Below are 18,012 nucleotides of genomic sequence, written 5' to 3' on the forward strand. Positions count from 1 at the left end.
ACAGCTTGGCAGTCATTATGACCATGTCCACATGAAGTAAAGGGAAGGAATAGGGTATCACAGTTTATATTGTGGAAAAATTGCTGCAGTGTAAATTACCAGTCCTGATTTTGATCTTCACTTATGATCCATATCATGTATATTCTTGCTCTGATTGATGTAAGCATTAATACAATAGCACCAGATCTCTAGATATTTCACAAATTGGATGCAGGGTCTTTCCACTCCCTTCACCAGATGAAAGGGAGTGGGGTTAAAAAATAAGTAAATCACTCTTCTGGTGGAGTGAATGCAAACGTTGATTTTAAGCAACTTTGACATGAAAATTTCAACATTTATTAGAATAAGATGATATTGAGATGTAGTTTCCTTGACAAAAAAAAAAGTTTTTATATTGCTATGATAAAAGGTGTCAAGGTTTTCCTCTCAGAAACTAAAGTTTTTCATTTCACAAAATAAGCAAAGCAACCAAAAAGAACACCTGCAATTTATAGGCATAATAAGCTTGCCTCATAGCCTTAGCTTCTTTGGTGATAATTCCAACCACTGTGACGCACTGGGATTTGTATTATAAATGATACCATCATTTCTTGGAAATAGCTCTACAGAATTGATTATTATTATTATTATTATTATTACTACTACATGACGCCTCCAGAGAGTCCAAAGACTCATCGAGGGAGGGCAACTACTCTACAACTCTGTCTCCACCACTCAATCCACCAACTACAATGAACCGCAACTACCTTCATTACCAATGCCATCTATCACCACCACTATTATTTTCACAGACAATCACAACTCTTCATGCCCACGGCAGGATTCAAACTCGCAGCCTTTTGGCTGGAAAGTGGATACGTTAACCACTCAGCCAAGCAGGCTTGCATTTATCCCTGACTGCACATATATACAGGCTATTTGAAGATTTCTTTCTGTTTCTTCATTTATCATGACTAATATTTATTAGTATAAATATTTTACTATGCTGAAAGAAGAAGTGGAATATATCAGTGGAAAGTTTCATGCTTCTCAAAATACAACTTGAGAAGCATGAAAGAAGAAATTGAGAACAATGAATGCAAAGTGAATCAGAGTAGGACTGAGAGAGTTATGGGAATGATAGAAATGGAGAGAATAGAAAAACCAGTGAAAGACAGGGAATGAGAGAAAGCTGAGACAGTGCAAGAACCAGAAATGGAGAGATGAAAGGGTGGTAGGTAAGTATGAGCGCAATGAGAGAAAGTGTCAGAAGAGAGAGTGAAGGGTGCAGGCAAGCAAGCAAGGAAGAAACAGCAATAAGAGGTGTGATGTATGGTGACTCAATGATCCGTGGTGTACCGGAGGATTGCCTACCTGGAGGAATGATAGTGTGACTATGGCAATTAAGCAAGGTGAAAGAGTGGCTGAGTTGATTGTGATGGTGGACACAAAGTGACTTGAGAGGCAGTGTGAATCAGGTGGTGAGAGATCTGAGGCTCGTGCTTGAGGTTGTATGGGAGAAGACATAGAGGGAAGATAGTGAGTGTGTTGCCCAGGTAAGATAATTCAGAGCTACAGAGAAAAGCATCAATAATGAATAGTACGATAGCCATAATGTGTTAAAAGAGAGGCTTGGATTATGTGGATGCATGGAGGGCATTTGAGGACAGAAAGGAACTGTATGTGAGAGATGGCTTGCATTTGAACGAGGAAGGATGTAGACATCCAGAGAGAATGTTGTTCTCTGAGCAAGTCAGTGTGTTGATGCAGGAGAAACTAGTATTATCAGGGTGGATGGTAGCAAGGATGGCCTCTTGTGGAAATAGTCGTTTGGGGAAAGAGAGAATACATCATGTAATGCTGAATCCATTGGAGGATTATAGGTATAGAAACAGTGCGTCGGTGATTCTTTATACAAATGCCTGGAGTATCTGGAATAAAGGGGATGAATTGGTGGCACTGATAGCATCAGCCTGTCCAAATATTATTGAAATCAGTGAGACATGGTCAGTGGACGTTGATATACTGACAAGAATAGAAGTAACATTGTATAGCATTTTTCGGCAGGATTGGAAGAGCAAACACAGTGGTGGAGCACCGCTTGTGATAAATGATAAGTTGTGTCCTCTCAGAGTGGGGGAATTTGAACAGCAATGGCAGTAATTTTTTCAAGAGGTAGGCAGGACAGGTTATTTAGTGGGGTGCTTCTATAAGCCAGGGAGCATAGAGGGTGAAGAGCAGGAGATGTTTAGGCAGTTGAGCTGGGTGAGTGCAAAAAGAATGATTGTTTATGGGAGATTTTAACTACTGCAATATAAATGAGAAGAGGAAACTGCATGTAATAGTAAGGAAATGGAAGTTCTGGAATTCTTGAGGGACAAATATCTTAAGAAATGTGTAGTAGAAGGAACATGAGGTTCAAGAGTTTTGGATTTGGTCATGGCATCAGAAGATCTGATTATAACTGAGATGGTATCTCTGACCCTGGTTGGAGAGAGAGTGACCATGTTGTTTTGACTTGGAAGATGAATAGACATACAGGAATATCAAAGAGAAAGGAATATGTGTGGGATTATAAAGCAGGTGATTATAATACTCATAGAAGTCAGCGTTGGACAGTTCCATGAGTGGAGGAATTGGAAGGGCTAGATATCATAAGTGCTTGGAAACTGTTGAAGGAATATTTATTAGCAGCAATGACAAGTTGTATACTGTGAGTGAACAATTTGGTGTAAAGTGGATGACAAACAATATCAAATGGGAACCTCAGATGATAAAGAGGTTATCGGAGAGATATAAGGAGAGAATGGGGGGGGGGGAGAAGATGCATGAAGCATATAAGACCCAGGCCAGTTGAGTGACTAGTATAGTAAGGAAGGCAGAAATGGAATATGAGAAGAGAGAGAGATTAACCCTGAGATCCAAAGAAAATCCTAAGGAATTCTTTCATTATGTGGCCAGCAGGAGGAATGATCGTGGAAGAATGATATTGTTAAATAATGATGGGAGCAGCATGACTGGTGCAAAGGACATCAGTTCATGTACACTTTATTGGGGTATTTCATCCCAGAGAAGTAGGTTTTAATACTAGAGGAATGGGGCAGGTTTAGAGTTGCAAGAAGAAAGTGTGTTTCAAATACTGAGTACTCTGGATGTCAATAAAGCAATGGGAATGAGTGGTATTTCACCATGGGTTTTGAGAGAACGTGCTAAAGAACTGTGATCTGTTGACCTGGCTTTTCAATGAGAGTCTGGCCACAGAAATGGTGTCCAAGGAGGGTAAGATAGTACCATTGTATAAGGTGGTAATAGAATAGAAGTGTGTCAACCTATAGACCAGTTTGTATTTCATCAGTCGTTAAGATTTTGGCGAAATTAGTGAGGGATTTACAGCATTGGGAAGATGAGGGTAATGTTATCTGTGATAGTCAGCATGGATTTGTTAAGGGGTGTGCTCATGTGTTAGTAATCTGATTGCCTTTTATAATAAAGTGACAATAGTAGTTGAATTTTTTTGGATTTTACAATGGCATTTGACATGATATGATAAGCTGATATTTATTTTGCAGCACACGGGTTTGGAAGTCAGGTTAGTTAATTAGATTGGGAATTGGCTGTCTGATGGGTATCAGAGAGTTGTGTATGAGGGAATGTTATCAAGGAAGCAGAAGGTTACAAGTGTTGTCCCACAATGCCCAGTCCTGGGAACTGCATTGTTTAACATTTATATCAATGTCACTGTCAGTGGATCGCAGGGGGACATTCAGTTGTTTGCCGTGATGTGAAACTGGGAAGAGTTATTAGTAATAGTGATAGTGCAGATGTGGTAGTAGTCCTTCAAAAGGATTTGAATAAAATGTACAGAATGGCAAATGAATGGGGATGGGGTGTCAGTTTAATTCAGCTAAGTGCAAAGTCTTGAAAGTTGGAATACATCGATGGGAGGCTGCACACTCTGTTGGTGGAAGTGGGGGGGGGGGCAAGGGATCTAGGAGTGATGATTAATGGAAACCAGAAATTCAGGGAACATATTGCAAAGGTGAAGATAACCAGAGGATTGCTGTAATACTGAGAAGGTTACTGACCCTTAGAGGTAAAAGAGTTTTCATTCCATTGTATAAATCCCTGATCAGATTACATCTGGATTATTGTGCTCAGATTTGGTCCCCAGGATTTGAAGGGGATAAATTAACCTTGGAAAGAATACAGAGGCAGATAACAAAGGTGATATCAGTACAATGTCAGTTATAAGGAGAGACTGGGGGAATGTGAATTGAAAAGTTTGCTACATAGAAGAAGTAGAGGTGATATGATTGAGACATTTAAACCGTTGAGAGATAGTTATACTTCTGTAAGAGGGAAGAGCATTTGATAACATTTAGAAGTGGCAACAATAGTTCACAGATTGACTAACATTTTGATTAGAAGAAAACATCTTAAGGCTGTAACAAATTGTAAAGTAATCCCAGCCGATCAAGTGGCGCAGCAACACCAGCTGCTGTGTGCAGACTTTGAAATAAAGTTGAAGATAAGATCCTTTGGAAGCTATGGGAGGAAGAAAATTAAGTGGTTTCGCTTAAAAGAAGAGAGTATGAGGAACCATTTTAGGGAGAAGGTGTTAGAATGGATTTCGGATGGACTAGTAAGTGTACAAGACTGGTGGAGACATAATTCAAAAGTAATTCTAAGCTGTGCAATTGAGGTGCTTGGTGAAACATTCGGAAAGATTAGAGAGCAGAGGGAGGGTTGGTGGTGGAATAATAATGTACAAGAAGCGGTGACGGTTAAGAGGAAGACAAAGCAGAAGTGTGACGAGTCAAGAGTGGAAGAGGACAGAGAGAAAAAGCGAGAAGCCAAGAGAGTTGTTGCACATGCGAAGGCCATGGCATATCAAGACCTTTATGATCAATTGGAAACAAAGGAAGGACAGAGAAAGATTTATCGATTGGCAAAATGTAGAAATAAGGCATCAAAGGACATCATACATGTGAGGCAGATCAAAGACTCTGGAGGAAGGGTATTAAGGAGGGATGTGGATATAAGAAACAGATGGTAAATATACTTTGAAGGGCTTTTGAATGAAGAAAATGCAAGGACTCACAGAGAAGATGGGGAGCCTTTTCAGGGGATGGTGCAGAACATTAGCAGAGTGGAAGAAGGAAGCCATAAAGAGGATGAAGAATGGAAAATCAGTGGACCCTGACAGGATCCCAGTGGAGGCATGGAAGGCACTGGGGGAAGAGGGAATTGACCTGCTGTTTGACCTGTTAATAAAAGTTTGTCAACAGGAAAATATACCCGAGGAATGGAGGGAAAGTACTCTTGTCCCCATCTACAAGAGTAAAGGGGATGCACAAGACTGTAAGAATTACAGAGGAATAAAGTTGATGTCCCACACAATGAAAATCCTAGAGAGGGTTCTTGATGGAAGACTGAGGAAGGAGGTGGAGATTGCAAAGGAGCAATTTGGCCATGGTCGATCGACAGCAGATGCTATCTTTGGGTTACGACAGATGATGGTGTTGTGTCCCAATTTACGATTTTTATTCTATCTAGTAATTTCCTCTTATCTATGTTCTTCTATTATCTACGCACGAGATATCACCAAAATTTTTACTAATACTTAAATTATTTCTCCCCTTAGTACCCATAATATTTGTATTTATACTGCGCCTTTTGGGATATTTAGTTTAAGATATTATATACAAAAATAAGGAGAAAGAATTCAAATATGTCTGAAAGTGTAACTATGTTGCAGTCGTGACACTTTATCTCGTTTCTTAACATTAATTTCCCGCGTGATTAGGTTCGTAATTTTTCAAGTGGTGCATTGGACAGCAATTTCAGACAACTCTATTATCATTGAACAAAGGTTTATTAAATTCCTTAACATGGTACAAATCAATTTTTTGTGATTACTCAATTTTATGCTAAACTAAATACTTACAAACTAACAATAGCTTATTACAAGTAATTAGGCTATGATCCTATAATGAGTATTACGATCATGCCATCATAACTATTCAACACATAAATTCACTTGACATGGACAAATAAGATTAATTCACACTATTTAACTATTCAATTAACCAAACCATTTACTGCACTAACACATAACTAGTATTACGATCATGCTGCCATACACATTCAACACGTAAATTCATTTGACATGGACAAATAAGATTAATTCACACTATTTGACTATTCAAACTTAAGTAGATTAACTAAATCTTTTTCTGCACTAACACACAACTATGACATATTAACTTTCCAATACATTACAATAGACATGCAAAATTCTCATGACACTTAATTTTTCACATAACATTAACACTAGCCAGCTTACTTTTAATATATTCTGTCAGATACTAAAGTCCTAGTATAAATTTTCCTTGGTCACTTCAACAGTTCCGTATTAGAATGATGATACTTATCACAGACAAATTTTTAGTTAACATTAGATATAATTTACAGTACCTTTCTTTCTTGGGTTTTTCATATGGACCTTTACCTTCTTCTGATTGAACTATCTTGATATAACTCACCGATAATCTGCTTCTCCTACATTCTTTTTGAGTTGATCTAGGCTTACGCTGGCTTAACCTTTCGTAACTCTGAATACACTTTGAATCATCTATATGTCAGTTGTGCAATTCGCCACGTGGACATCGATTTCTTTACTTCTTTCCCTTTCTCCTAGTTGTCACTGAAGTCGAAACACAAAGAATATGCTTTCTTTTCCTCGACTATATGGCATTCTTCGCTTCTCACATAGGAAATACGGAACCGAAATTCCGCTCACTTTTGTTTCCGTGTTGTGACGTCGGAGATATAACTCCAATATTGTCACTCAGGAAAACACCGTGAAATCCCTACAAAAGAGCTCGCAAAGGACTCTCCTGGAACAGAATCAAAACCAAAACCAAAAAAGCCTTGTGGGGGGGGGGGGTTTCCAACCCTTTTATACCTGTTCTCCTAACGGCACTTTTTCTAACTTCTTTTCTCCGCCCGCTACTTGTTTTTACTTCACCGACCAATTAGGGTGCCGTTTTTCTGCCAAACGTCATTTGATCGGCGAGCCCCTAATGATGTCTCAATCCGGGAATTGGCCCTGAGCGATAGTCTGTTGTTTTTCTTTTGCTAGCCTCTAACTTAATCCCCTTTCCAAAATTTTTCTATGAAAGCACTTAATAACTTAATCTCTAGCCTCTCACATACCATCTCTTATGACTAATCCCTTTTCTGTCTTATTTATTTAACTTTTCACATTTAAATCATATCACAATATTAATATATTCTTTCTTTTGTTAGTTAGTTTAACAAAAACCTTTAATTTTTTTATATTTTATTGGATGCAAGAATCTTTCTTTTTCTTTTAATTCAACTATTATCTTTTATGCAGGGTTCTAATTTATTTTATTTATTCTTCATGTTACACCATGATAACTGAGAATTTTACATTCTTAAGATATCAGGGTGTAACAATGGAAAAGTTTCGAGAGAAGCAACGGGAGCTACATCTGGTATTTATTGATCTGGAGAAAGCATATGATAGAGTGCCAAGGCAAGAAGTCTGGAGGTGTCTGAGGGAGAAGAAGGTACCAGAGAAATATGTCAAGTTGGTGCAGGAGATGTACAGAAATGTGAAGACAAGAGTTCAAACCTGCCTGGGAGAGACAGAAAGTTTTCCAGTGACAGTTGGCTTGCATCAAGGATCAGCATTAAGTCCGTTCCTGTTTAATATTGTGATGGAGGTGGTGACAGAGGAAGTGAGAGAAGACGTGCCTTGGAATATGTTGTATGCAGATGACATCGTGCTGTGTGCAGAATGAAGAGAAGAAGTGGCAGCCAAACTGGAAATTTGGAGGAAAGTACTGGAGGAGAGAGGTATGAGACTGAGCAGAAGTAAGACAGAGTATATGTGTTGCAAAGTGGATGGCAGCCAGGAGACAGATCTGGAGCTGGAAGGAAATGTCATCAGGAAGGTGAGTGACTTTTGATACTTAGGTTCAACAATGAAAGAGGATGGTGAGGCTGAGAAGGAAGTGAGATGCAGGATACAAGCAGGATGGAGGAACTGGAGAGAGAGATGGCTAGAGTGCTATGTGATAAGAGGGTGCCGATCAATCTAAAAGGCAAAATCTACAGGACAGTAGTGAGACCAGCTATGATGTATGCTATGGAAACTATGGCCCTGAGGAAAAATAATATCAGCAGGATGGAGGTAGCAGAGATGCGAATGCTTAGGTGTGTGGTGTGACCAGAAAGGATCATCTGAGAAATGACTATGTAAAGGGAACGATGAAAGTTACGAACTTAGGAGCAAAGATACAGGAGGCAAGGTTGTAAGATGGTTTGGTCATGTGATGAGGAGGGAGGGAGATAGAGTATGTGGGAAGAAAGGTCATGCAGATGGATGTGCAGGGGAAGAGGAAGCGCGGACGGCCAAAGAAGAGATGGAGGAGGAGGACTTGAGGATGAACTTTTTTTTTTTTTTTTTTTTTTTTTTTTTTTTTTTTTTTTTTTTTTTTTTGGTCATGCCCCACCTCAACACCTCAAAGATTTTGATGTCCTCCTCGCCAACAATGGTGAGTGTTTTGAGTATATCAGTGATGAGGTAATGAATGCAACATCATTTTCTAATTGCCCCCTAAAACATTCAATTTGCTTCCCTGTGGGGCATACGCCCCATGTTGAGAAACACTGATCTGGATAGTCCAAAATGTCACACAAGCCTCTCTAAACTATTCTCTCAAATCTGGGATCAGTATACATAATTATTATCAGTTTTCATAAGTTTTTATTAGTAACCTGATGAAGTTTATGGAAATAGTGCTAGGAATATCACTATGAATAGTTAGTTTATAGACAGCAGGTTGAGTGAGTGACTTTCCTTTTGCTCAGCAATATTGCACCCTCTGAAAGATATTTTAGTTTGATTGTCAGAGTAACTAACATTATGTAGCTATTGAAATGCTGGCATTGATTATGAATTTTAGATGACTAAACAGAAATACACTCCACAATCCTTTATATACTTGACTTTTAACTTTGTATTAAAAACTCTATAAAGTAATGCAGTAGATGATAGCCATTCAATTCCATGTCAGCATCACAAGTTCATCAAGTTTTTTCAGTCATACTCAAAACTTGATTGGAATTGTTAGAAATAATTTCAGTCATTTAGCAATTGTACAGTTCGTGATATTTCTTATCCATAATAATGCTTATCGCTTAAAATTACTCTTGAGTTGTTTTAGACACCTTAAAATAGAACTTAATCCCTGCAGATTACTTTATTTAATGAAACATTTAGATTGTGATAATGAAGCTTATTATTACTATTATTGTTATCATACCTTCATTCCATAAAGTCCATAGATTCATCATGGGAAGTCCTACCATCACACACACACACACAGCTTATCATACTGTGATTAAATGCATTCACCACACTATCAGGCATGGCATTCAAATCACCCTGTCCTCTCCTGTTCGCAGCTTCCAGGAATGGCCTCCTGTCCACCCATTCTGTGAAAAAATTCATTCACATTAATATGGTAATAACCCTATAGCAACATATATGTCTTGATCATATCCCACCCTCCTCCCTTTCATATCTACTAGACTCTGCAGATTGCATGCATGTCTTCATAATCATATTCCAGAAATGCAAAAACTACCTTGGTCAGTCATCTCCACACCATTTCTAGGATCTCTTCATCTCTTTGAAATCCAGATGACTAACTCTATGCATGGTAATCGATATGCAACATTAACCAAGCCTTATACAATGCAACCATAGCACCCTTCCTTCTACATTGTCATCTGTATCATTGGTATAACCCTCTGTGCTGCCTTCACAATTTTAGCAATATGTCCCTGGAATTTTAAGTTCTTGTCCACTATCACTTCCTACTGCCTTTATCTCTTCTACCTTCTCTAAGATATCTCTCTACCAATTGCATATTCTACATTCTATTTATGCTTCCACAATTTTTAAACCTTACACTTGCATCATTCAACTAGTAATCATACTCAATAATCCATTTAGCCAGTCTATTCAAGTCTTCTTCCAAACCTATAGCATCATTGTTCTCCTCGTTGTTCTTCCCAACTTTTCATAATCTGCAAACACCTGCAAATCACCAGTGTCATTAACATACAAGTTAGACAGCACCAGTCTCCAAGACAGACCTTGGACCACACTATTGGTGACTTTCCTCTTCTGGGATATCATTCCTACATACATATCTTGCTGATACTGATCAGACTGCCAGTCTCAAATCCAGCTCACTAATCTACTATTCAACCCCATCCTTTCCAATTTAATCACTGGCTTACTATGTGGCAATCTATCAGATGCCTTTGCAAAATCTAATTATAACCATGGTATATGCATCTCCCTTGTTTAGTGCATTTGTCACTGAGTTATATTAAGTAAATCTCTAAAACATGCTCTTTTTTTGGAAATCAGTGCCATTGTCAACCCAGTTTTGAACTTTGGGCCTCACTAACCTCTGTAACACTAACCATACATTCAGACACAAACTAAGACTCATGTTAAAAAAGTATGCCAGTTCTTTTGTTATCTCCCTGGAACCTCAAAATATTCAGAGTATATCATCAAGTTCAGCAGCTTTATTCACATCTAGTTTACCCAATTCCTCATATACCTTCTGTTTGTTCACCATTAGTGCCTTCCATCCCTTGCCCAATGTATTCAAGTTCTGCATGATGTCACATTCCTGATAAATTAAATACCTTTGTGAATTGCTCATTTAATATCTAAACTATATGAATATGTTGATTTTTTTATTACAACTTATAAACCCAGTGTTAGTTATTTTTGTTATATCTCAACTACATCTTTTACAGTGATTGCCATTCTACCACTTTCACCAACCAGTATCATCTTTCCATAATTATTCTTTCTGCTGCTGCTGATACTGCACATCTGCTACCCTTATAAATAAGTCATCTTTCTTGTCTTTGTACTCCTCATGCAGCTGGTTATTGTTATTCATCTTGTTTTACTTCCATGATGCCTTCTTCTTCCAAATTGCATGCCTCAACTCTTTTTCATTCATCCATTATACACCTACCTTATACTCAGACATTGCTTCTGCGAGAAGTTCCTGAATAGAACCAAAGAGACAACTACTAATATGTAACAGAGAGTACATGAGGATCAAGGATCTTGGATCTTCATGTGTCCTCTCTTACATATTGCCTGAGGTAGTTTTCACTTAACAACTCCAGAAATTCAATCTCTTTGTTTCCAGATTCCATCCATTCATTTCAATTAAAATTGCCCTTTTTTTATCTGCCAAGCAAATTGCCTCTATATTTCCTTCTCATTACCCTCCATATTACCAGGTCTATAGCAACACCCAACTAAATATTTCATCCCATCCACCTCTACCTCACACCATACTTCCTCAAAACAATTGCCACTATTTGCCCCTTGCATCTCCACCTTGGTTGGACATAACTCCTCTGCTATTGTGAGCAGCTAATAATTTTGGGGCAATTGAACTCAGTCAGTACAACAGTTTCATTTCCTTTATTTCATATACGTGTGGCATTTGTATACAAACATAATAGTTCATTATGCAATATAAATACTTTTAATTAGTCTTGTATGTTCAGTTTGTTTTTGCAAATACAAAATCGTTATGAATTTTATATTATCATAATAGGTAGTAGCAGTTTGTTGTCATTATAATAGCTGTTAATTTGGAAATCTGAAAAGTGTTTAATATTACTAGATCAATAACTCTTTGATCACTATTAATTTAATGAAATAAGATTAGTGATTTTCCATATTAGTCTTGTATGTTCAGTTTGTTTTTGCAAATACAAAATCGTTATGAATTTTATATTATCATAATAGGTAGTAGCAGTTTGTTGTCATTATAATAGCTGTTAATTTGGAAATCTGAAAAGTGTTTAATATTACTAGATCAATAACTCTTTGATCACTATTAATTTAATGAAATAAGATTGGTGATTTTCTATATATAATGTGAATTGTTGAGTAATTATGATCAGTTATAAGATTGATAAATAAAATTAAAAATAAATAAATAAATAAATAAAAATCTGATTTAGAAATAATTTTAAGAAATTGGGCATTATACTGAAGCTTCTGAATCAAACATTCTAATTTCCCATATTTGAGTTAGTTAACCCTTATTTAGGAGTGCCAATCTGCCTACAGTCATATATATTTCATCCAGCCTTATCATAACCTTTATCTTTTACATTATATCCTTTTTTATATTTTAAAATATATTTGAAATTTTGGCATATTAATTAGAGAAGACATTATCCTTTATTGTAAAAAGTTTAATGAAATCACTAACAATAGTTCTTAAAAATGTTTAAATATTCAGCCCATTTCTTCAAGATAAAATTTCTAATGCTGCATTCATCTGTTATCTAAAATCATGGTACAATAACTCATGATATTGAGCCAAACATTTTCTGTTAATGTTACTAGCCATTTAATCTATCACTTGATAGATTAAATGCTGTCAAATTAGCACAAAGTATTGGTTTGTAGCATGAACTGGAAAATGATTGGCTGGATATTGTTTGAGATACTGAGATATGGATTAGGCTCTTATTTTCTGCCAGCTGAATTCAAAAAAACAAAAATCACAAATAAATAAATAAAATATATAGACAAAATAATAACTGGGTATAATTTAAACTCTGTGTATAAGAAGCAATTGGCACCCCTGCTAGTTTCACCAAAATACATTAATTTGATTTTAAAAAAAATACTAACAACACTAATCAGAACTTAAACTGCTTTAATTTATATAAATGTGAGGCTCTAAGTTTATGACCTCCTTGAGTGGTCTGTATTTATCAGATATAGCTCATGATCATTTAATTTTTCAAATTTAACAAGTTTATATTATTATTTATAAATTGTTTCAGAAATTATTTTGCATGTTTTTTTTTTTCTTTTCTTTTGTTTTTACAGTTGGTTCCTTTTCTCTTCTTGCACAAATATACCAATAATAAAGGTATAGTAAATTTAATTTGTTTTTGCACCTTTCTGCTTGGTTTTGTGAATGTTTTTTTAGAAAAAAATTAAATGAATATATATATATATATACATATGTGTGTTTGTGTGAGATACCTGAATATATATCTTTATATATGTTTATAATATGTAATGCTGGAAATATATATTCTGAGTTATTTTTTATATGTGCATGCCTCTTCCTGAGTACTGAAAACTACATTTCTGTAAAATGATTACTTAAGACATTTAAAAAATTGTGAGTTGCATCAATTCTGTGACTGCAGTAGGATTGATTTGCAAGTTGAGGTAGGAAAAATTTAATTATGACATATACAAATACATCCAAATGTAGTGCATGATACAACAGAGCATTCTAAAACAGAGGTAAATGTGAAAGTATTGGAATGGTAGACAAAGTAAAGAATGATGTGGAATCCACTATGAAAGATATAAATACAAGTAAAGGTATCAGAAAAGAACTGGTAAGGTTTAAGAATGAACTGGAGCATGTGCTCATTGAGATAGAACATGTAGAGAAGAAATTGATGGTTGGAGATGTAAGAAGAAAGTTGCTAGTGATAGATCAGTCAAAGATAAATGATTGTTGTGGAATGGTGAAGAGAGTAGTGTAGTTCTATATGAGAACTCTGCGATGAAAGTGAAATGGAGCATCTGTCACAAGTGTGTCAGAGGCTTTGGAGAAGAGTTGGCTATGTGCTGGTAGAAACAATTGATTTGCAAGGAAATGTGAAATTCGAAGATAAGGATGTTTGTTGCAGATGTCTGCATTTCAATGACAGCAGGAGTGTGAAGCTGGGTAATTGTTAATGATTGGAGTAAAGTATGTAGCCAGTTAGGGAAACAAAAACTAGACAGTGAGACTGTGAGCATAAGCTCTCAGGATCGGTGTGAGATACATGATGGAGCACAGGGATGCAGGAACAGCCTCAATGGAAGCAACAGTGTTAAAAGACGTGAATGATGACATGAGGAATTGTGGGGGAGGGGGGGACCAGGGGTTACAATTAGTCATTCTGCAAATCATTGGTGTCATGTCAGTGAGACATAGTTAATGGAGGGGATGATCTATTCCCAGAAATAGAATGTCATGGTTATAGCATTTTTCAAAAAAGAAAAGATAAAAGAGGAGGTGGGGTATTAGGGATGATTTCAGGAGAGTTGTGTCTTCTTGGCGTGAGGTTGAGATAAGTACAAATCTTAGGTATTTAATGGGGGTTTTCTACAGGCTAGGAAATTATTTATCTGGATTTTGCTAAAGCATTTGATAGATTACATCATGATGAATGACTTGTTCAGTTAATCAGTTGGTAGCGTGGTTACAACAACGGTTGAAAGACAGCAGCTGTTGCATTGTGCATGGGAGTGCTGTGTCCTGAAAAAGGAAGATAATGATGAGTGAGGTACCACAGGGTTCTGTTCTAGAACCACTGTTTTGTAATTTATATATTAATGATATAATTCAGGTGTGGGAGGAGATTTTCAGTTGTTTGCTGGTGATACTAAATTAGGGAAGAGTAATGTCAGGAAGTTTTGATGTGCTATTGTTCCAAGAGGATTTGAAAAGGCTGATGCTTTGGACTGAAGAATAGGGATGTAGCTTCAGTGTTATAAGTGTAAAGTTATATGCTCTGACCAGAGAAGTCGGAATAAAGTTTATCATGTTAGAGGAAATTGGCTTCAAGAGGCAAGGAATCAGGGGATCTTAGTGGATAGGGAACTGAAGTTCAGGGGACACATTCCAAAAGTTGTAAGGGTTACTGAATTGCTGCCATAATGCAACCCCCCCCCCTCCCCAGTATAGATAAGAAGGTAATAATTCTGCTGTATAAGGCATTAATCAAGATTTCGCACATTTGGATTTCTGTGTGCAGATCGGTCACCTGTCTATATTGGCAATAAGGAAACATTGGAATGCATGCAGTGGCAATAACTAAGATCATCTCAGGACTGGAATGTTGAGTATGAGGACAGATTAAAGGAATTTAGTCTGCAGAGCTTAAGCAATAGGAGAAGAGGAGGTGATATGATTGTGATGTTTATGTTGATGAAAAGAGTTCTATCAAATAGCTACAAGGGAATTAGTAGGGCGATGTGGTGAATGTCCTCAAGGTAACATGTGATAGTTATTGTTATATGTGAGCGTTCGACCTCCCACAATTAGCCTTCAGACTCCATTGAGGTTTGGGAGTAATACTATATCTGACATGCAGTTCAGCCAAACAAATAATTCTGCATAATTTTTTTAAATAAAATATTTATAAATAATTCAAAAATGTCATACAACTTGGCATACATATAAATCCATATTTCACACTTACATATCATAGATCAAAAAGGCAACTAAATCTAATTTCTGCTTTTTTTCATGACTAAAAATATTAATTACATAGCTTTCCATTTCACCATCCATTAAAGCAAAAACAAGAAAAAAATAAATTATTACAGTAAATAAAAGATTGCTTAAACAAAAGAAGATTACTGTAAAATTGATTTTGACAAGTGCATTCTCAGAGCCACTCAATATCATGAGCCTAGAAGAGAAGCAGTATTGAATCTAAGAATATATATAATGTGAAAATATAAGCCCTTGCACGCAAAGGTTTCTAGACTAGTTATATGATATCAGTACTGTTTAGGACATTTCACTACTACACAATAGTGGAATGGTAGTCTACTAAGTCATCTTCCATGAATTATGCCATGCTATCTGTGACACTCAGAAATACTGCATGTCAGAAGTAATTAGTTTTTCTAATATATCATCTGAAAATCCTTCTGCCATTGCCTACCAGTTTAACTCTGTATAAACAATGTAGTGACTACTTGTAAAGAAATTTTTAAAAAATTCATTTAGATTGGTACTCTTTGCTTGTCCGTATTGTCCTTGCTGAATTATTGTAGTTGATAGAAGTTTTTAGTAATCAAGTATGCAAATTGAAATGTAAGAAAAAAATTGCTTATTTTTATAAACTAATATTGTAAATATTTTAGTTATATGAAAATTATATTAATTCAGTTATATTGTTCAAATTACTGGATTTGCCAGCATATAAGATGCACCCCCTTTTTTGTACAAATTTTTTAGGAAACAAAAGATTTTTTAGTTCCTCTTCCTGATTCCACCAAATTCTTATAATTTTCTTAGTTGGGGGTGGCCTGAAATGCCTCTCTGCAGCCCCGTTTCCATGTTCTTTAGCAATCACACATAGCTTGAATGCAATATTGTAGCAGTGCTGACGTTTTTCAGCTTTAATTTGCAAAGAAATTTAGAGATAATTTAACGGCAGAAATTTATCACCATTCACAACAACCTCGACAACAGTTGGAAAGTTTAAACGAACAGGAACACAGCTGTGATTGTCAATGGCAGCGCATGTGCATCCACTGAACTCAACGTAACTGGAATGCGTTCACGCACTGCAAGGAAGCAAGAAAGAAATCACGTAACTCGGAACAGAGAAAATTTCCAGAAATGAAAGAAATAAAAAACTGAGTATTGGCGTAAAAGACGCAACGTTTTTCAGACCTATTTTCAAAGAAAAAAGTGCATCTTATACACCGGCAAATACGGTATATTAATTCAATGGTTCCCAAACTTTAACATATTGCAAACTCTCATTCATCATAATGCCAGTGTTGTAAACCCTCCCCCCCCACACACACACACACACTACATCAAGGAGTAATATTAATTGCTGGATGAATTTGCAACAGCAAATACTGAGAAATGGAATTAAGGAATACTTAACCATAGTTAAGTATAAATTATTAAAATAGAAGTACTTTGTGTTACTCAATATGTATTGTAAACAAAACTAAAAATTTACATTTCATAAAATAAGTTGACTTAGCACACGTTTATTTATTGTTAGGTAGTTATTTATTCCCATTTTCATTGCCATATAAAGCAGTGTTTCTTAAATTCTTCTGGCTGCAGCCTATTTGAAAATATCACATAACTTAGCTGCCTACTAGTCCGTCCGTCCCCCCCACACACACCCTTTACTAATAGGTTATATTTTATGAATATTGACACAACTGGGTACTATGCTAGACTGTGCATTCTCAATCAATGCAGTACCACAGTAGTTGATTTGATGTACTATTATATACTCATATGTTGAGATACACACCATATGTAAAATATTATGCATGTTATTGAAATTAAGCAAATTATATAAAATAATGTTTTTAATTAATAGAATTTTTAGTATATGTTATTATAAACTTATATGAAAAATTATTTATTTGCTAATAAAATTTTCTTGCAGACGACACTTTGAGAATGGCTGGTATAAAGCATTGAGTTGTTCATTGTGATAGTGTGCCCTAAACCATCTACTGTGCTGAGATTACCAATTCAGCCAGTCTGGTGTAAAATAACAAAATTAGCTTAGATTTTAATTGGTTGATTAATTAATCTCCACGTCCGAAGTTTTTAATCACAGTTTTTAATCTAGATGAACCTTCTCAAGAAAACTGTTTTGCAAAGCACGGTTTGTGTAGCACTCTAAATTTCAAGTGAAGAAGTTAAGTTCTTGTATACTGTAACTACAACAATTTCACCTCCAAGTCAAAAGTTTTTGAAAATACTACTCTGCCAAGGCAATTTAAGGTATATTGTGTGTAAAAATATTACACATACTTACTTTGTGCCCTTGCTTGACTCAGCCAAACTCAAGTCCTCACTACTCCTCTTGGATAAGACTGAGTTTGTTCATTAGTTATAGTTAGATTCTTTACCCTTATTTTGAATACTTCTGGCATTTTTTTTATGTATTATCTGTGAATAACTGCTTCCTTGCAAAAAATTTTTATGCTTCAACAGAACTGAACTCTCTCTCTCTCTGAAGATGTTCAGTAATAGCAGTCCTATTCACCATGCTGATACATCTTTACAAGATTCTTCTTTGATACCTCTTTACAAATGGCATTAGTATAATTCTTTAAGTGCTAATTCCTAATGGAGT

The 18,012-nt window shown here is 36.0% G+C and overlaps 1 protein-coding gene across 5 annotated transcripts in view; it reads left to right on the plus strand.

Moving 5' to 3' along the window:
* The window catches only part of Srrm234 (Serine-arginine repetitive matrix 2/3/4), a 615,875-nt gene that overhangs the window by 564,258 nt on the left and 33,605 nt on the right, over positions 1-18,012 (plus strand). For all 5 annotated transcript variants that reach the window (XM_090391694.1, XM_090391696.1, XM_090391697.1 and 2 more), the window contains one exon: positions 12,977-13,019. Coding sequence is in view for 2 of the 5 variants with exons in the window: in XM_090391696.1 (XP_090247822.1) it covers positions 12,977-13,019 (43 nt within the window). In the remaining 3 variants the exon portion in view is untranslated. The remainder of the gene's footprint in view (positions 1-12,976; positions 13,020-18,012) is intronic.

Source organism: Typopeltis vanoorti, chromosome 4 (genome assembly GCF_054136105.1).
Source record: "Typopeltis vanoorti isolate ZY-2024b chromosome 4, IOZ_Tvanoo_1.0, whole genome shotgun sequence".
NCBI classification, from domain to species: Eukaryota; Metazoa; Arthropoda; class Arachnida; order Uropygi; family Thelyphonidae; genus Typopeltis; species Typopeltis vanoorti.